Source organism: Lissotriton vulgaris, chromosome 8, assembly GCF_964263255.1.
Source record: "Lissotriton vulgaris chromosome 8, aLisVul1.2, whole genome shotgun sequence".
Taxonomy (NCBI): Eukaryota; Metazoa; Chordata; class Amphibia; order Caudata; family Salamandridae; genus Lissotriton; species Lissotriton vulgaris.
The window spans coordinates 1,225,778,652-1,225,799,385 of NC_141696.1; the positions used below are offsets into that span (position 1 = coordinate 1,225,778,652).

The window sequence follows — 20,734 nt, forward strand, 5'->3', positions numbered from 1 at the left end:
AAGATTGTAACCCGTCTAACAATATGTAGTGCCCACTAGTGTGAGGTGACCGCGTGTCATTCATTCCGGTACAAAGTGCTATATTCTGTCTGCTAATGGATGGTGGTTTGTCGCGGAGGGCACATTAGAGAGGTCTGGCTGGTGCAGTAGCATATGAGTGGAGCACTGGGTGGCACATTGTCCCCAGTTTCCATTAAATTTGTGGGAACCTCGACCATGGCCACAAAAATACTGGGAAGCCTGCTGGCGCTGTGGTTACGGTTGTATTATGAACAAGACTGAAAACCTCTACTGTAGCCACAGAAGCGGTGACACGAAGAGTGCAGTTGGCAGGGGCAGTGGGGAGGCCCAAAGATCGAGCTGTGACTCTGCGGTCTTTACAGCACTCCAGCGCTGTATCTGCCTTGCCATCAAACAGGTGAGAACCATCAAAGGGCATGTTCATGAGGCTCACTTGGACATTCCAAAAAAGCCCATTGACTGCAACAAGCTTGGGCTCACTTGGACATTTCAAAAAAGCCCATTGACTGCAACAAGCATGGGGCCGAAGAGCCAAAGTAGAGCTCAAGGCTCTGCCTAGAAAGTCTGTGGTGCCCAACCCACACCTGGTGGTGAAATTGGCTGCATTTCGGTCATCAAGCATGTAGGAAGGTACATCCTGACTATGGTTGCCCCCAACTTTTTGCCCTGTGTTTTAGCTGGTTTTGGACATAGTCGACCTGGGACCCTGCCAATCAGGACCCCAGGCCTACTGCTCTCTCCCTAAAATGGATTCCATGAACCCTAGGTGCATTTACCAATTGGTACTGGGCCACCTTATCAGACCCCGTAACGCCGGGCATAGGTGTACCCAGGGCCGCCAGGGGCTGAAGCATGTATTATGCCACCCCTGACTGGCCTCCTAAATTTGACACAACTGGCTGCACGACAGCTGGGGCGAAGCCGTGTAACCACCCTTCGCTTTAGGTATAGTAGCTCTATATCTAACCATACAATGGACACCCGAGTTCCTATCAGTCACTCCTATGGCAGGCCTCAACAATCCTGAAGGCAGAGTGCGTGGGCTCGTGTGAGCTAGGTTCAGGCCCGAGCCGAGGCCGGTTGCAGCTTGCGGAATCAAGACCCAATGGCTGTTCCATGATAACGCGTACCATAACGGTAACTCCGGTGTCGCGTTATCCAGGCATGTCGAGTAAGGTGTCATACGAATCGGGGTGCTGCCCTCTCACCAATTCTGGCGATGAGGTTAGCATCCCACCCTTCTAGAGGGACACGACATGTACGTAACTGTGAACCCCGGTTAAAGTTAACTGAAGCCTCAGCTCCACAAAATGGATGCTGCCACCACAGACACGAGTCTGACCTCCTGCTGCTGGGAGTCCTTCCAGCGAGGAGCACTTGGACAAAGGGTTTCCTGTCGAGGGCGGTGTTCGCACCGTCCCAGACAGGGTTTGTGTATTCTGGGTAGGTAGGGCTTTTGCGAGAAGGTGACTGCGGAGTGGCACCCCGGTGCTCACTACGCATCTGCCGGTTAGAACCAGTTCCAGGGGCGACAGCCCTGGCCTGGGGAAAATCCGGCAGGGGAGAGGGGTGTAACTGCCCCCTTCCTGGTCCCACCCTTAGGGCAGGACCTAGTCATGTACCCACCCCTTTCTTTAGGATAAAGACCGGAGCGGGGACCCTTCCAAATTAGATCATCTTTGATTCAAGAACTACTTTCTACGAAAGGACATTCAAGACTCTTCTCAAGATTTCTCCCTTGTGACTAAGGAGTAGTCACCCTGCATCAGCGGGCACCAACTAAGAACTCTGCGGTTTGCTGTAAGTCCTTCCTCAAGGAATTCGACGGCCCAGCTCGACGAGAACCGGCTTCCCTGGCACCTCTGACCTCTACCCACGTCATCAGCTCAGCTGTGATCTGTGGGTGCGACGAGACCTCGAGGGACCGGCCATCATCAGAACCTGCACGCTCTTAAAAACCAGCACGACCATCGAGGTAACTCTCTGGTGAGTGCTCTGGGGTCCGAGAAGCCCCGACCCTGAGCCGCTCCAGCACCGAAGTGCAGTCTCCCCAGCATCTCCACGATCTGCGTGGGGCCCTTCTGCTCGCTGCTCAGCACGTTGTCTGGTCACTAGCCGCTGGCTGGTGTCCTTCTGTGACGACATCCAAGAATCATCACTGCTGGTCTGGTTGCTCCAGACTGGCCCTTGCTTCCATCTTTGCGAGAAGCACCCCGGACCCTCCTGGTCCACTCAAGACGCCATCTTAGGCCCACCACGTGGCCCTGAGATTTGCCGAGGCTTGTTGCCCCATCCTGGGCCCAGCGACGCCGACAGCATCATCCTTCGTGGGACAGCTCGCACCTCCACCGTGGTCGCCGACAACGCCTCCTGGTCCGTGAGACTGCAGAGCCTAGCGTCGCCCACTCACCTGGTCGAGGTGACGGCCAACCGGTGCCTTCCTGGTACCCTCTGACTACTGGCTAGTAGTACGAACTTGGTCCCCTCTGCTTTCAGGTTTCATCAATCTCCGATCCAGGCTTGGATCTCTACGAACTATTCAGCACTGGTCGCCGGTCAGCAACTCCTTTTCTTCCGGCTCCTGGCTCGTCAGCGAAGACCCCGACGCCTGTAAGACTTGTGCAGCCGCAGCCCTCGTGGCTAGGTAACTCGGCATTTCGGTGCCTGCATAGCCTCCTTACTCTAGGGTCCCGAGTCCCTCGCTTCCGACTTGCCTTATCGGGTCCGCCCGAGACCTTAACCTTTCCGTGTCCTCGGACACTTGTTTAAACGTGCACTTGAAGTATTTGCTAAAGAGATTTGGTTTGTGCTTAGTACCCTGTCCTCATAAAGAGTACAGGGCTGTTGTGATTCTTAATAAATATACGGTTTATTTTCATAACACTTGTGTGGTGTCCTTTCACTGGGTGTTCAAGGGGTACATGTGTGGTAAACAGCTGGCTTAATGCGCCCTCTCGAGTCTTTAGCCTTAGACTGCTCGTATCCACGCTACTAGGATAGCTGGTCTATAGGTTGACTTACAACCAAACACCATAAGGGTCGTTGGAACGATACATAGCGGTCGCTAGAATAGCGAACGTTGCATATCGGGCCAACTTCTCACATTGGTGGCAGCGGTTGGGATTTGAGCTTGCTGTTGTTTTACCACACGTATCCTAAGAATATCTTGTTGAAAGATCGCACAAGTACTGTTAGTACATATAACTAAAAGCTTAGAATACTCTGAGTTCTACTGAACCAGCTGTTGTAGCTCCTCAAGGCTTAGCACACCTTGGCTACAACTCTTAGCAAGGGATCAGTAGGAAAACACATAGTGTAGGTAGGTGCATCACTTACACCACACTAGAAACAGTATGTCGGGCCAAGGAGGAAACTCTGAGTCTCCCCTTGTGTCAGTTGACCCTCCACAGGTCATCCCTTCAGGATATACTGTGCTGAGCTTCAAGGAGTTAAGACGACTGTGTCACTCCAGGAAGATTCAGCAGGGGTCTAACCCCACAACGTCCTTTCTGATTGGTCTCTTGGAGACTTATGATGCCAGGAGAGCTGAGAAACTTCGTAGCTCTTCTAATCCAGAAGGAGACATGCCTCCCCTCGAGGGAACCCGAGACGATCCTGACCTCATTCACCTCGCAACCGAGAACGAGGATGTGGAGGAGGATGAGGATGAGGATCTCTCTGGGGACGAGGCAGATAAGGGACAGGTAGAAGTCGTCAGACTAACACGGTCCAACTTAAGCAAACATGATAGCGGTACTGGGGGAACCCCGGCGCAGCTGTCAGGTCCGCTTAACATGGGGAATGGACGAGCCAGATCTCTGTCAAGAGACTCTGGCAGATCCCTTCATACCAATGGCTCTCACAACTCTTCTCAAAGAGGGATGACGTCCCCTCAGAGGAGAGTGTACGAAGCAGAGGAAAGGGCAATCAAACTGAGGATTGAAAGGGAAGAACTTGCCCTGGCCAAAGAGAGACTTGCCCTTGCTAGAGAGCAAGAATTATGTGGGCTACAGCCCACTGGTGGCAGCAAACCTAGCAATAGGGAAAGGAGTTTTGACACAAAGCACCTGAATAAGATAGTGCCCCCCTTTAAAGAAGGGGATGACATCCACAAATGGATTACTGCTTTGGAGAGAGCCTGCACTGTGCAGGGTGTTCCCCAAAATCAGTGGGCAGCTATCTTGTGGCTCTCCTTTGACGGTAAAGGTAGAGATAAGCTCCTCACCACAAGGGTGGAGGATGCTAACAATTACCAAATCTGGAAGAATGTACTGGTTGATGGGTTCGGTTTAACCACTGAACAATACAGGATGCTGTTCAGAGACACCCAGAAAACTCAGTCTCAAGATTGGACTGACTTTGTTGATTGTGCCACTAAGGCTTTTGAAGGCTGGCTACTGGGTAGTAAGGTTACTGATTTTAAAGGATTGTATAATCTAATTATAAGGGAGCAAATCTTAAATAATTGTCAGAACCAGTTATTACACCAGCACCTGGTAGACTCTGATCTGACCTCTCCACAGGAATTGGGTAAGAGGGCAGACAAATGGGTCAGAACCAGGGTTAGGCCTAAAAACCAGGGTGGTGACCAGAAAAAGGAATCAACCAAGCCTCAAGAGAAGGGTGGGGATACATCCACAGAGAAGACTTCCCAAGGGCCCCAAAACTCCAACAAGGGTGGTGGGTCCCAGAACACTCCTTCAGAACGGAAGAAACCTTATTGCCATACCTGTAAACAGGTGGGCCATTACAAAAGTGATGCCAGTTGCCCTAAAAATGGTAATAAGGGAAATATACCCCCAGGTAATACTCCTAAACCTCCTGTTACCACTAGTGGTAATCCCCCAGGTGGTGGGAGTGCCCCCAAGAATGTGGTGGGCATTACTTTGGGCAATCAGGAGGACTATGGCCTAGCCAGGTTCCCTGACCACACTCTTGTCTGTGAGACTGGCATGGGGTTTGCCAACTTCACTACTGGACCCCACCTTTTGGGAAAGTATAGACAAGAAGTTTTATTGAATGGTCAGAAAGTTGAGGCATTCAGAGACACAGGGGCCAGCCTCACCATGGTGAGTGACCATCTGGTCCCCTCTGCTCAACTGACCCCTGGTTTTACTTATCAGGTGACAGACATTCATGGAGTGAAGAGAAGGCATCCCATGGCAGTAGTCAAGCTCAGTTGGGGTAATGTCACAGGGCCCATGAGAGTGGCAGTGACAGATAACCTACCTGTAGATTGCTTACTGGGGAATGACCTGGAACTCTCAGCATGGGCTGAGGTGGAGCAAGAAACTCACTACCGAATGATAGGCCTATCCAGACAGGTTAGTGGGGCAGTAATAGCTACAGCCCCAGTCCAAGCACCATTCCTCCCTGAAAAGGTTGGAAGAGCAGTGGTAGCCACTGCCCAGGCTCAGACAGACTTTCCAGAACAGGATAGGAGGGCTGTGACAGTCACAGCCCAAACACAGACTGAGTGCCCTCCTGAAAAGGTTGGCAAGGTTGAAATGGTCTCAGCCTCTACTCAAACAGATAGTGAGGTTGTGAAGCCTGAAACAATGGATCACTCCACTCAAACAGAGAGCATTGAGGAGGAAGAAGAGTCTTCCCCCTCCCAGACACTAGGTGAGAGCCAGCCTCCTCAGGGAACTGACTCTACCCCTGTTGAAGGAACTGCTCCAGAGGTAGTCAGGCCTAGCCTGACAGAGCCCCTGATGGCAGTGGACCCTTCCCAGGTGGGACCCAGTCTGGAGCAGGTAACCTGCACCTCTCTACCCTGTCTCAGTCAGCCCAGGGCTGAAGAGATCAGGGAGGCCAGTGGTGGACCCCAAAGGGCCCCCTGTCCAAAAGAACCCCTTAATCAGAAGATTAGGATCACTGAAGCTGGTAAACCTAGCCAAGTGAAAATAGAACAGACTCCTGAGGGATCCCCCTTAAAAGTAGTTAGGGACCTCCCACAGCTGGACACTGTTGGGCACAGCCAAACCTGGGGCCTAAAAACCCCAAACCTGACCTGTCCCTCCAGTAAGCCAAACAGAGGGACTCAGCCTCCAGCTTTAGGTAGCCAGAGGCTGTCCCTGAGAGCTCAGTGCATCTCAGCTAAAGAAAGAAAGGCACACATGATGAATGGTGATTGGAGGAAGTTGAGCCCAAAGGTAGAGGAGCCTCACTTCAGTACTCCATCCCAGCATCAGCCTTCTTCTTTCCCAAGACACACCAGAGACAGAGATTCCCTATGGTGGAGACCCTCAGATACCCTTAGGGTGAGGGGTTGCCTAGTGGACCATGACACAGGGGGAAACCAAGCCAGAGCTGATCCTTCCTTTTATGGCCACTTAGGTAATAGAGGCTTACCTGGACAAGGATAGCCTTATCTCCTTACGTTTGGGGGGGGGTTGTGTAGGAAGGTACATCCCGACTATGGTTGCCCCCAACTTTTTGCCCTGTGTTTTAGCTGGTTTTGGACATAGTCGACCTGGGACCCTGCCAATCAGGACCCCAGGCCTACTGCTCTCTCCCTAAAATGGATTCCATGTACCCTAGGTGCATTTACCAATTGGTACTGGGCCACCTTATCAGACCCCGTAACGCAGGGCATAGGTGTACCCAGGGCCGCCAGGGGCTGAAGCATGTATTATGCCACCCCTGACTGGCCTCCTAAATTTGACACAACTGGCTGCACGACAGCTGGGGCGAAGCCGTGTAACCACCCTTCGCTTTAGGTATAGTAGCTCTATATCTAACCATACAATGGACACCCGAGTTCCTATCAGTCACTCCTATGGCAGGCCTCAACAATCCTGAAGGCAGAGTGCGTGGGCTCGTGTGAGCTAGGTTCAGGCCCGAGCCGAGCCCGGTTGCAGCTTGCGGAATCAAGACCCAATGGCTGTTCCATGATAACGCGTACCATAACGGTAACTCCGGTGTCGCGTTATCCAGGCATGTCGAGTAAGGTGTCATACGAATCGGGGTGCTGCCCTCTCACCAATTCTGGCGATGAGGTTAGCATCCCACCCTTCTAGAGGGACACGACATGTACGTAACTGTGAACCCCGGTTAAAGTTAACTGAAGCCTCAGCTCCACAAAATGGATGCTGCCACCACAGACACGAGTCTGACCTCCTGCTGCTGGGAGTCCTTCCAGCGAGGAGCACTTGGACAAAGGGTTTCCTGTCGAGGGCGGTGTTCGCACCGTCCCAGACAGGGTTTGTGTATTCTGGGTAGGTAGGGCTTTTGCGAGAAGGTGACTGCGGAGTGGCACCCCGGTGCTCACTACCCATCTGCCGGTTAGAACCAGTTCCAGGGGCGACAGCCCTGGCCTGGGGAAAATCCGGCAGGGGAGAGGGGTGTAACTGCCCCCTTCCTGGTCCCACCCTTAGGGCAGGACCTAGTCATGTACCCACCCCTTTCTTTAGGATAAAGACCGGAGCGGGGACCCTTCCAAATTAGATCATCTTTGATTCAAGAACTACTTTCTACGAAAGGACATTCAAGACTCTTCTCAAGATTTCTCCCTTGTGACTAAGGAGTAGTCACCCTGCATCAGCGGGCACCAACTAAGAACTCTGCGGTTTGCTGTAAGTCCTTCCTCAAGGAATTCGACGGCCCAGCTCGACGAGAACCGGCTTCCCTGGCACCTCTGACCTCTACCCACGTCATCAGCTCAGCTGTGATCTGTGGGTGCGACGAGACCTCGAGGGACCGGCCATCATCAGAACCTGCACGCTCTTAAAAACCAGCACGACCATCGAGGTAACTCTCTGGTGAGTGCTCTGGGGTCCGAGAAGCCCCGACCCTGAGCCGCTCCAGCACCGAAGTGCAGTCTCCCCAGCATCTCCACGATCTGCGTGGGGCCCTTCTGCTCGCTGCTCAGCACGTTGTCTGGTCACTAGCCGCTGGCTGGTGTCCTTCTGTGACGACATCCAAGAATCATCACTGCTGGTCTGGTTGCTCCAGACTGGCCCTTGCTTCCATCTTTGCGAGAAGCACCCCGGACCCTCCTGGTCCACTCAAGACGCCATCTTAGGCCCACCACGTGGCCCTGAGATTTGCCGAGGAATGTTGCCCCATCCTGGGCCCAGCGACGCCGACAGCATCATCCTTCGTGGGACAGCTCGCACCTCCACCGTGGTCGCCGACAACGCCTCCTGGTCCGTGAGACTGCAGAGCCTAGCGTCGCCCACTCACCTGGTCGAGGTGACGGCCAACCGGTGCCTTCCTGGTACCCTCTGACTACTGGCTAGTAGTACGAACTTGGTCCCCTCTGCTTTCAGGTTTCATCAATCTCCGATCCAGGCTTGGATCTCTACGAACTATTCAGCACTGGTCGCCGGCCAGCAACTCCTTTTCTTCCGGCTCCTGGCTCGTCAGCGAAGACCCCGACGCCTGTAAGACTTGTGCAGCCGCAGCCCTCGTGGCTAGGTAACTCGGCATTTCGGTGCCTGCATAGCCTCCTTACTCTAGGGTCCCGAGTCCCTCGCTTCCGACTTGCCTTATCGGGTCCGCCCGAGACCTTAACCTTTCCGTGTCCTCGGACACTTGTTTAAACGTGCACTTGAAGTATTTGCTAAAGAGATTTGGTTTGTGCTTAGTACCCTGTCCTCATAAAGAGTACAGGGCTGTTGTGATTCTTAATAAATATACGGTTTATTTTCATAACACTTGTGTGGTGTCCTTTCACTGGGTGTTCAAGGGGTACATGTGTGGTAAACAGCTGGCTTAACGCGCCCTCTCGAGTCTTTAGCCTTAGACTGCTCGTATCCACGCTACTAGGATAGCTGGTCTATAGGTTGACTTACAACCAAACACCATAAGGGTCGTTGGAACGATACATAGCGGTCGCTAGAATAGCGAACGTTGCATATCGGGCCAACTTCTCACAAAGCATAGCTTGTGTAAGGATTGCACAAGCTTCCTCTGGACCAAGGGTAGCCCCAGCGCCACCGAATCCAACAATGCATGGTGTATTGCTACATTTGATATGCTGTGTTCACCAACATCAAGGCCAGATTAATAAAGAAAATCCGCTTCCCAGAAGTATCCAACCACTTGGACTGTACGAGGGAGTTGTAGGGAATGCACCTGGGTTGACATTGGTTGTTCAAGTCTGCAGCAACAGATTCTCCAGGGCGGGGTGAGGAACACCAGATCCCCTGGAGCATGGCGACTTGCAATCTGTCAGCCTACTGGGATCCCCTGAACAGGGTTTAGACCAACTCATCAGGACATCCAAGAGGGAAGCTGGGACTCTAAGCTGATGTGCCTTGGCCAAAGCACCTCAGTTTAAATATTAATTTACCTTCCCTTGATGGAAGTTTGAGATCAAGGACCTCAGTTACCCTCCTGATAACTCGCAAATGATGCACTTCACTCAGTGGCCAGGCCAGGAGGAGGGACTAAACCACAGTCTTTTGAGGTGCCCAGCTCGCTGGCCTCTCAAAAGTCGTCATACCAGTTATTTTCATGGAAAGACTGAGCAATATCATCAGTGGGGGCAAAGGCCCTGTACTCCGCGCCTTCACCCCCAAAGTCCATGCCAAACTTTGGCCTGCCAAAGAACAGGGGCACTGTCTAAGAGCCAGAAGGCTGCTGTGGTGGTTGGCTCCAGTCTAGATATTGAGGTGGATCCCTGCAGCTCTGTCACAGAGTCAGACAAGACAGGGAGGGTCCTCATCATTGTGAAGTGACATTGCAGTAACATTGATGAGCATAACTGCAGCGAGGGTCGCAGAGCCGGAATGGATCTTGGGACCGGAGTCGGCCCAGTTCTGGCAACAGATCCAGAGGGCCCACATGGAATAGGGGAAGGTGTTGCTGGTGGTAACCCAGTTGGGATATCTCTCTGCTCCTTGCGGCAAGGAGGAGCAGAAATATGTCCCAACTGGCTAGGAGGCAATCCAGAGGGCGTTGGATGACCAAAAGTGAGAGTTATAGCCTCATAAAAATCCTTATGTTGGGCAGGAGTTGCTCGAGCTGCATGAAATTCAGGGATGCGTAAGGTGTCCGCTCCGCAGGAGAAGTGCCCAAGCGGTGCCCAGAGGCATGATTATACCCCCACGCCCACACTTGGGACTTCGAGGGGCAGTGAGAAGTCAAACGATGCTACTTGTTGATTTTCATTGACTTACTCAACAATGACTGACTTCGGCAAGAAGACCTCTAGGAATGGTCCTGAGATAGTCTGCGGGACCGAGATTTTCTAAGAGACCAAGAGCAATGTGGGTTCTTCCGATGCCGTGCCGGGAGGTGCTTCAGCTTCCGTTCCTAAATCATCTTCAGGTGCATCAACAAGCAATCTGAGTAGTGGCTCGACCTCTAGCACCAAACAGGGATCAGTAACAGACATCTGTCAAACATTCCCCACAAGGTATAAAACCTGTAGGTTTTGTCGGGAACATGTACCCAGCACACTAGAAACAAATGGGGAAAAATGCAGACAAAAGTTGAGAAAAAGTTGTCCAAAAGTGACCGTGGTAGCTCACCGGATCCGCGACCATTGGCGCAAACAAAAGGAACTGATGTCAGTGCCCTGGGGCAGTGCCTATATAAGCACCCTGCAAGTCAAATCCAGCGTGGACAAAGCTGACAAAGAGCTGTTGGCAAAAACTACTGGAGAGTAGAGGTACTACTCAAGATTTGTCAGATCAAGTCGGACAACTGGGGAATATTCTACGTTAAGGAATCCGCAGTTAGAAGCCTTTTCCAGAAATACTCCTGTTATCTGGCTCCTGCATGTGAGATTGAGATTACTCCTTCACCCACTAAAGCAGATGGGGGTTGGGAAATGCTCCACAAAATGTTTGTAGAGAATCTTTTTATATGCAACCATGTGGCCTTTCTGAGGAAGGATTTGGGAGGTATACAGGGGTGGGGGAGAGCCATTTACTCTGGGCACAAAACAGGGGGATTTAAAGAGTTACAGAGCTACCACTCAAATTATTTTCTTCAAATGATATGCTGGTCCTGTGGCTCAGATGGGGAGGGATTATTCACCTGTGTGGATAGGACAGTCGTAGAAGCTGCCGAGAAAATTGGTTGTTGGGCAGAGAGACATGGGTGGGCTACTGTTAAAAAGAAAGACAATCAGTGGCTCATTACACTATGTCCAACGTGAGATTGAAGCAAGACTCTATAGGGTGTACTCCTACAAATCACTAAAACATTGGAAATCTCAATGAATGGGTTTTATGAGAAGACTATCTTGGTGTTTTGAGACAGATCGATCTAGTGTGTTTTACTACTTCCTACTCATCCAGCTGTTGCTCTGCTACTGGAATAATGTGTTCTTGTGCAGAAAGCCTTGCAATCTACTTCCCCTGTCCCCCTCAATTCAACAATTGGAGCCCATTCGCCAACGAATATGCTACTTACCAGTATGCATCTGTTCTTGGCATGTAGGGCTGCTGACATTCATATCTTGTGCATAGATCGCCGCCTAGTGTTGGGTCCGGATGATCGCACATTGTTGTCCTGGAAGAGTCTTCGAAGTATCACAAGATAGGTGGCTCCTCCCCTGGACTACAGTGCGCATGGGCACCGACTCCATCCCCAGATTTTTTTTGAGCCATTGTGGCAAAGATGGAGTGAAACTATGTGAATGATGACCATGCTAGAAGTAAGTGTGAAAAACTGCAGCCGCTACAGGCGCCGGGGAGGAGGGCGGGCGATATCAATGTCAGCAGCCCTACATGCCAAGAACAGATGCATACTGGTAAGTAGCATATTCGGTTCGAGGCATGTGGGCTGCTGAATTCATATCTTGTGCATAGAATACATAGCAGTCCCTCCATTAACAGCGGCCACCTGTGCCAGCTGCAGCAGTTTGGAAAAGTGTTTTTAGAACAGCCTGCCCTACAGCTGCCTGCTGTTTGGAGTGCACATCAACACAGTAGTGTTTCGTAAATGTGTGCGTGGTAGACCATGTGGCTGCTCTACATATGTCTTCTAAAGGAATATTTCCAAGGAAAGCCATGGAGGCCCCCAGCTTCCGGGTGGAGTGGGCCCTCGGTGGAATGGTGAGAGTGCGCTTGGCTTTCAGATAGCAGATCTGAATACATGTAACGATCCACCTGGCTATACCAGCCTTAGAAATGGGTTTGCCTTTGTGTTGTGGCGAAAAGGCAACGAAAAGTTGTTTAGTCTTCCGAAAATCTTTGGTCCTATCAATGTAGTACATTAAGGCTCTTTTGACATCAAGTGTGTGGAGCATTCTCTCCGCAACTGACTCCGGATTTTGGAAGTACACAGGTAGTTCTATAGTCTGGTTGATATGGAACTGAGAAACCACCTTAGGCAGGAACTTTGGGTTAGTGCGAAGCACCACCCTGTTGGAATGAATTTGAATAAATGGCTCTTGGATAGTTAGTGCCTGGAGTTCACTAACTCATCGTAGCGATTTATTTATTTATTTATTTTAAAGGTTTTATATAGCGCTGGCTAGACCCGGAGGTATCAGAGCGCTTTACATGAGCATCAGATTATAGTTACAGGTTACATTGTTTTAAAGGTTACACAGTTATTAGAGCATGGCAACATAGTTACTTGTAAGGTCAAGATAAACAATAAGCACAAATACAAAAGGGGAAAAGCAAGCAAGGGGAAAGAATCAGGGGAGGGGGGAAGGAGCTGGGGAAGAAGACAGGTAATGAAGGCGGGACAGAGGAGGGGAGGGTGAAGGACATTGCATGGAAAGAGGAGGGAAAGGGCGACGGGGACACAAACCGGTAGAGGAGTCAAAGCAACGTCCAAAGTCCAGTAAGCTGTGATCCCAGGGGAAGTGGTATCACTTCCCTATCTCTGTTGCGGGAGGCTCCCTTTATGCAGTGGACTCTCTCAGAGGGGTCTCTGAGACTCCAAGGCCTACATACTGGATCCTTCCCTAAAAATGGGAGAGGGAGCGCTTTGGCAAGGGGTGCCATACCATACCTCAGCTGTGAGTGGCTCCCTTGCCGCAGTGGACTCTCTCAGTAGGTACGCTGAGACTCCAGAGTATAAATATTGAATCTTTCCCCAACAAGGGGGAGAAGGAGTGCTTAGTCAAAGAACACAAAGGACAGGTGGCTATGCAGCCTAGAAGGCAAGGTGAGAGATTCAGGGGAGAGAGGATAGGAGCAAGGTTTTAGGGAGGTAGACAAAGGGAGAAAGAGTAACAAATGGGAACAAATTTAATTAATGAGGTATTATATAGCGTGGCTAGATCCGATGGAATCAGAGCGCTTTACATGAGGGACAATAATGTTGCAAATTACATCAGTTAAAAGTTACATAAGTATGAAGAAAAGCATTTAAAGAACATAGGGGACAAGGTGAATGGAGCAGGAAGGGTAAGGGGATAGGGTAAAGGGGTAGGAGGAAGACAGGACGTAGAGACAAGGGGAAAATAGTTACAAAAGATACCAGAAAAAAGTTTTTAGGAGCATAGAAGAAAAGGAAAATGGGGTGAGGAATGGAAAGGGAGTTAGGGCAAAAGGGGATACAGCGGAGAGACGAAGGGAACGTTTTTCCAAGGTCCGGCTGGCTAGGTGACGGCCGAGGGGGAATCCTCGGCCCATCTCCTCCTCAGCTATCAGGTAGGTTTACCAGGCATCGATCAAATGGCTAGGTCTCAACAGAAAACATTAAAGGGGAAGTGGGAGAGAAGAAGGGAGCATAGAGGGGGAAGGGGGAGGGGTGAAAGGGTAGGAGGGGGAAACGACAGAGAGTCAAAGGAAAGTCTGCCCAAAATCCGGCTGGGTAGGTGACGGCTGAGGGGAATCCACAACCCATCTCCTCTTCAGCTAACAGGTTGCTCCACCGGACATCGGATAAATAGCTGGGGCATTAAGGATCGAGGGAAGGTTCAGAGTACATGCCCAGGATGGAGAGCAGGATCAAGGTCAGGTGAGGGATGTGGTTAAGCTCATGACGCTGACCAGTTCTATTGTCCGGGAGCGTTAGAGCATCGTGGGGAGACCAACTGAGGCTGTCAACTTGTCGGTCCCCAAAATTCACAAAGTATAGGGGGTGTAATCTATGCCGTGAAGCAGCAGGAGGACAGGGCCAGTGTCCGCATGTCTACAGAGGGGGTGAGTGGCAGGTCTGGCGTGGCGTCTCCATAGCCATTCTGCAATAATCAGGGAGCCCTCCCGTTCTGCAGCCCCATCGAGCATACAAGCTCCTCACGTACATAATTACATCAAAGAAAAGGCACAGTAGCACATAAGGCGAGAACTCTATTCTGCACCATCCTCATAAGCTTAAATCTAGTAGACCACAACTCCTAAACATTACTTGCAATAGGAAATAAACTTAAACTTAGTAACATAACTTGCAGTAGGGAATAAATCAAACCTAGACCTGAGTAGAAAACATAAGACAGTAGGTAAAACCTAGTAAGAATAAAAGCACATCAATCAGCGTAAATCAAGGTGCATAAATCACACTACAAACATTACATTTCCTAGCACCGATAAAAAGTACACTAGGGCCTTGCGCCCTACAAACCTAATAGTCCCCTGGGCCAACTGGACATCTATATATCTCAAATGCCCTCTGTCCAAAAAGTCAGGGTGTGCTGCCAATGCAGCGACGGTCAAGGGGGGCGCGATGTAATCGCTATAAGGAAAGCCACTTTCCATGTTAAGAACTGAATCTCACATGAGTGCAGTGGTTGGAAAGGAGGACCCATCAGCCTGGTGAGGACCACATTTAGGTTCCACTCTGGAGCTGGTGGGGTCTGCGGGGAATGGCTCGTTGGAGTCCTTCCAGAAAGGCTTTAATGGCCGGCACTCTGAAAAGATAGAGGTGCTGTCTGTTTTGGAGATAGGCAGCCATTGCGGATAGATGTATCCGAATGGAAACATAGGCCAGATTACATTTGTACAGATGTAAGAGATAACAAATTATGTTCTGAATAGATGCATCCAGCGTGGGCAATGTTGTGGTCTGCACAATAAATGACAAACCGCTTCCATTTCGCCGCATAGCATGCTCTGGTGGTGGGCTTTCTCGCATCTCTGATTATGTCCATACAGTCAGGAGGTAAATTGAGGAAGCCAAACTTTAAGACCTCAGGAGCCAGATCGCCAGGTTGAGCTGTTGCGGATCTGGATACTGAATGTCACCATGGCTCTGCGTCAAAAGCCTGGGTGTGAGGCGCAGCCTTTGATGCGGTACCACGGATAGTTCCAGAAACATGGTGTACCATGGTTGGCGAGCCCACGTTGGAGCAATCAGGATGAGAATCATCGAGTGCTGCCTGAGCTTGCGTGCCACCAGCGGTATTAGAGGTGCTGGGGGAAAACCGTACGCAAATTTGCCGGACCAGTTCATCCATATCGCATTGCCCTGCGACTGTGGGTGTGGGAACCTGGCGGCAAAGCTTGGGCATTTGGCGTTTTTGTTTGTGGCGAACAGGTCTATCTCTGGATGACCCCACCTTAGGAAGTACGGGTGGAGTACTGATGGATGTATCTCCCACTCGTCATCTGATTGTCCTTGCCCGGGAGGTGTTCCTCCATGAGGAATATGTTCCTCTGAATGGCCCACTTCCACATGCTCTGAGCCAGATGAGAACTGTGGAGAGTGTGTACCTCCCTGCTTCTGGATGTAGTACATGGCCGTCATGTTGTCCGTCCGGATCAACACGACCTTGTTGCACAGATGTAGCTTGAATGCTTTCATTGCCAGGAAGATAGCCATCAGTTCTAGAATGTTGATGTGCATCTTCCTTTGCTGTGGTGCCCGTAGTCCCTGCACAGTGTAATAGAGTACATGAGCTCCCCAACCCTGGAGAGAAGCGTCTGTCGTCAGAATGATCTGTGGCACAGGCTCCTGTAACGGTCGTCCCTTGCAAAGGTTTTGTGGATTCCACCAATGCAGAGAGTTGTATGCACGACCGGTTACCAACACTAGGTCTTTCAACTGTCCGTGAGCCTGAGACCACTGACGTGCTAAGCACTCCTGAAGCGGACGCATGTGTAGTCTCTCGCCCGGGACTATGGAGATGCAGGAGGCCATCATGCCTATCAACTGCATGAACACTCGAGCTGGAAGTGAGTGTTGAGGTCTGAATTTCTGTATCAGCGATTGAATGCTGCTGACCCTCACTGAATTTGGCTGTGCTGTGGCTGCCAGAGTGTTTATGGTCGCACCCAGATACTGCCGTATGTGGGCGGGTTTGCAGGTGGGACTTTGGGTAATTCAGTGAGAATCCCAGATCGTGAAGAAGGTGAATGGTGTGGGACATGTGGGCGGCACACTGCTGGGCTGACTTTGCCTGGATTAGCCAGTCGTCCAGATAAGGGTAGACGTGAATGTTTTGTATGCGTAGGTGCGCCGCCACCGTCGCCAGGCACTTTGTAAACACCCTGGGTGCCGTGGTGACTCCGAAAGGTAGAATCTTGAACTGGTAATGCCTGTTTTGGATTGTGAACCGGAGGTATTTTTTGTGAGACTGGTGCAGCGGAATATGAAAATACGCATCCTTCAGATCAAACGTTGCTAGAAAATCCCCCTGACTGAGCAACGGTAGGACTTGTTGCAGCGTTAGCATGTGAAAGTGCTCCGACAGAATGTACTGATTGAGGGGTCTGAGGTCCAGTATGGGTCTGAGGGACCCGTCCTTTTTTGGTATCAAGAAGTACAGTGAGTTAACTCCTGTGCCTCTTTCGTCCACAGGCACGAGCTCGATTGCCCCTTTTTGCAGCATGACGAGTACCTCCTGCTGCATTAAGTGCAAATGGTCGGCGGACATAGGACGGTGTCTTGGGGGTATGTTGGGTGGAGTGGATGTTAACTCCAGACAATAACCGTACTGGATAAGCTGTGTAACCCACCTGTCTGTGGTGATGGACTTCCAGACTGGCAGGAACTGTTGAAGTCTCCCCCGACAGGTGTTGCGTGGTCGGGGGGCAGTGACAAGGCGTCACTGTTTGGTAGTGGCGGAGGATCTGGGGTTGTAGCTTCCACGACCTCTGTCTTTGGCGCTGTTTCCACGATATCCACCCCGACTTTGCTTGGTGTAAGTGTTCTGCATGCCGCCTTTATAGTACTGTGTTGTTTGGGAGAGCTGACCTCTGGAAACACCTCTATTGCTTGAGCGACGAAAAGAACCACCCCGGAACTGCTGGGACTGCAGGGCCCCCATGGACTTAGCAGTGTCTGTGTCTTTTTTGATTTTTTCCAAGGTGGTGTCCACCTCTGGGCCAAATAGATGATCAGGGTTTACCGTCTGATTGAGAATGGTGGTCTGTACTTCTGGCTTGAACCCGGAGATTCTGAGCCGGGCATGTCGTCTCAGCATAACACTAGTGTTAACTGCTCTGGCCGCAGTGTCTGCTGCGTCCAGTGCGCATTTTATAGAAGCATTAGATATGAGCTTCCCTTCTTGGATGAGCATCTCAGCTGCCTCTTTATTTTGATCTGGGAGGTGCTGTAACAGGGTCTCAAGTGTGTCGTAGTGTGCCCTGTCATACCTGGCTAGAAGAGCCTGAGTGTTTGAAATGCGCCAAATATTGGCCGCTTGAGCTGCCACCCTTTTCCCCGATGCCTCAAACACCTTAGATTCTTTATCTGGGGGAGGAGCATCACCAGTCGTTTGTGAAATAGCCCTCTTCCGGGCATTGGAAACGACAAGAGAGTTCAACGGCAACTGTCCCTTGATGTAAGTAGGGTCACTAGGTGCCGGTTTATATTTTTTCTCAATCCTGGGGTTTATCACCCTTGTTCTGGTAGGGTCTTTAAAGATTTCCCCAGCATGCTTCAAAACACCCTTCAACATAGTCAGAGTCTTGACAGTCCTCTCTGAGACGGAAAAGGTGTCAAAAAGAAAGTCTACTTCAATGGGGTCAGCATGGAGCTGGACGTCATGATTCTTAGCTGCCCTTTCAATGAGGGCATTAAATACAGCCGAGTCCTCAGTGGGTGATGTCTTTACTGCATACATTTGAGTGTCTGGGTTAGAGTGAGGGTCATCTGGGTCAGCAGCAGCTGCCCAGGGTTCATTGTTATCATCTGTATCAGTGTAGACAGGATAGCTGTATTCATCCTCTTCATCACCTTCCCCAATGTCCACATCCGAGTAAGTGGGTGAGACATCGGCCATGCGGAGACACCGGTTCCACAAGAACGGGCATCGAAGTAGAGTCCCTCTTCTTCAGTGGAATTTTGTAGGACTCCATCGGCTGTTTCGGGGCGATTTTCCGCTTATAAATGGAAAGTCTGCCTGTTTCGGCATCGATAAAGTGTTCCTGTTGCTCTTCCAATGAGGATTGTCGATGCTTTATGGCAGGGACCGCTGTTGTGGCCTTCGGCACTGAAGACGCCTTCTTGGGCACGTCGGTGGTTATCTTAGGGGCGAAAGCATTCGGCGTCACTTTCGGCGGTAGCGTTAAGTGGATGGGCGTCGACGTTTTCTGAGGTTTGTCGGCAGGCTTTGAAGGTGGAGGATCTTTAGGCCCGACACCCGAGGCCTTGTCCCTGATGCGTTTCAGGGAGTCTGCCACCTGCTTTGTGAAGGAGGCGGACGGTTGCGTCGACTCGACGGATTCCTTTGAGGCCCCAGATGTGGACTCGTGGGCTTGTACACTCTTGGCCTTGTCCCGTCGACGCGGAGGATCGAGAACTTTGGAATCACCGAGTCCTTTGTCAGTGTCGACTGTCTTCGGCGCCGATATGTTCGGGTCGACTGCCTTGACCTTTGCCTTGGGCGCGGAAGACTTCGTCTCGACGCCCCTGAGCTGTTTCTTCGGGTCGATAACGGCCTTGTGCTTTGTCGGTGCCGACAGATCCGAGGACTTTAAGCCGACCAAAGCAATATGCACTTTTGGTTTCGATGTAGGCACCAGTGCTTTAACTTGCGTCGAGACCGGAGCTTTCACTTTCGGTTTCGATTTTGCAGGTTGCGGCTCCATAGTAATGTCCGAAGCCGAGCCCGAAGGCGGGGCCGTAGAACTTATTGGAAGATCTTGGGTAAGGCCTGCTGGAGATCCCGCGACCTGAGCCTTAGGAAGCGTTTCGGCACCAATGTCAGTTTGAGTTAGCTCCTCGCTCGAGCTATCTTCCATGGCCCCAATGGCCCCGTTGTCGTCTCCTACCTCGTCAACTTCTTCCGCTTCGAGTATTTCAACATCCTTGTCGTAGTTGGAGTCGACCTCCGAAGCGGGATGAGACAGGTTCTCACGAACTTCCCGGTCAGCTCCTTCATCATCCCCGACATCGAATATGTCCACAGGCGCCGGTGCAGTCTGCTGGGCCTCCTGGCGTGCAGCGCGTCGATGCTTAAGCTTCTTCTTGGATCGAAAACGGGAACAAGCCATGCAGCTGGCTTCATCATGATCCGGCATAGACACTTGTTGCACACCGGATGGACGTCGATGTGGAGATATTTTGAGTTGCACACGAGACATCTCTTGAACGGGCTCCGTTCCATGATAGTTCGTCGATAAGGCCTCTGGCGTCGACCGGGCCTTCAGCGTCGAGAAGCACGCGCTCTCTGGAAATCCGGCTCCGACAAGAGCTGGAAGTAATCGGGCACCGAACGATAGACTATACCGACGAAAAACTAAAGGCCTTTTGGCCTTAAGAAACTTTTATATCGATTCCGACAGTGAACCAATATACATCCGAACCCAATGGCGGAAAAAAACAATCTGGGGATGGAGTCGATGCCCATGCGCACTGTAGTCCAGGGGAGGAGCCACCTATCTCGTGATACTTTGAAGACTCTTCCAGGACAACAATGTGCGATCATCCGGACCCAACACTAGGCGGCCATCTATGCACAAGATATGAATTCAGCAGCCCACATGCCTCGAACCCTAATTTTATCACCCTTCTAACCTTTTATCACCTTAATTCATGAAGGTGGACGTCCCAGGGTTTACTGAGCACTGGGCAATCTTGCGCAATCACCTTCACTCACAGTGTTGCCACCATTACAGAATAAAACATGAGAAAATGAAAAATAAATCTTTACATGCAATTAAGTGACATTTCGAAAAATAGTTTTCATACACTGTAGATGCTATACAACAAACATTTGAGCATTTTTTAATAAAACATACCACACAAGTTTCAGCTTGCTTGCACGAACACGTCGGACTAACAAGTTTCTCTAACTGGCCTCTGATTTTGTCATCATCTTCTAAAACTTGTGTAAATTTCTTCATAAAATCTTGAGCCTTTCCAGGATCTGGTAAGTTCCCTATAGAAATGTTTTTTCAAAATAAGGAGAGGTTCACAATTAATTTCATTCAAGGTAGCTATCGCTTTGTCAAAAACTAACATTTGCACATACAACATGCTCATTTTTAGAAGACTAAGGGCCAGATGTATCAAAGAGTTTTGCCCATTCTGTGTCTATGGGGACATGTGTTGATACATATGGCCCTCAGCCCCATGCTTTATTGATGCATAGGGCTTGCCAGTCAGTCAGTCATAAGCTTTTATTCGATACGCAGAGATATCTTATAAGCACATACATAATACAATCAATACAAATATACAAAAAGTTTTATGCCATAAGAAGTCAGTAGAAATGTTAGAATATTAAAAGTGATAAAAAGGTGTAAGGTCCATTAATAAATTAGCTAAAACAAGTATTAAACGGCTACTGACAATCTCTTAGATCGAATAAGCCAAAACTGTTTTAAAAATTTAGCTATTCCACAGACTATGGGAGGGGAAGTGTCCGTACTTAGGATACGCAAGGCTACTAAGTGACTGCGTGTGCCCA

General features: G+C 50.5%; 1 protein-coding gene across 3 annotated transcripts in view; it reads right to left on the reverse strand.

The window, feature by feature from the left end:
• PDS5B (PDS5 cohesin associated factor B) overlaps positions 1-20,734 on the reverse strand; it is a 772,490-nt gene that overhangs the window by 364,925 nt on the left and 386,831 nt on the right. For all 3 annotated transcript variants that reach the window (XM_086935125.1, XM_086935124.1, XM_086935126.1), the window contains exon 16: positions 20,064-20,203. In XM_086935125.1, the coding sequence (XP_086791251.1) occupies positions 20,064-20,203 (140 nt within the window). The remainder of the gene's footprint in view (positions 1-20,063; positions 20,204-20,734) is intronic.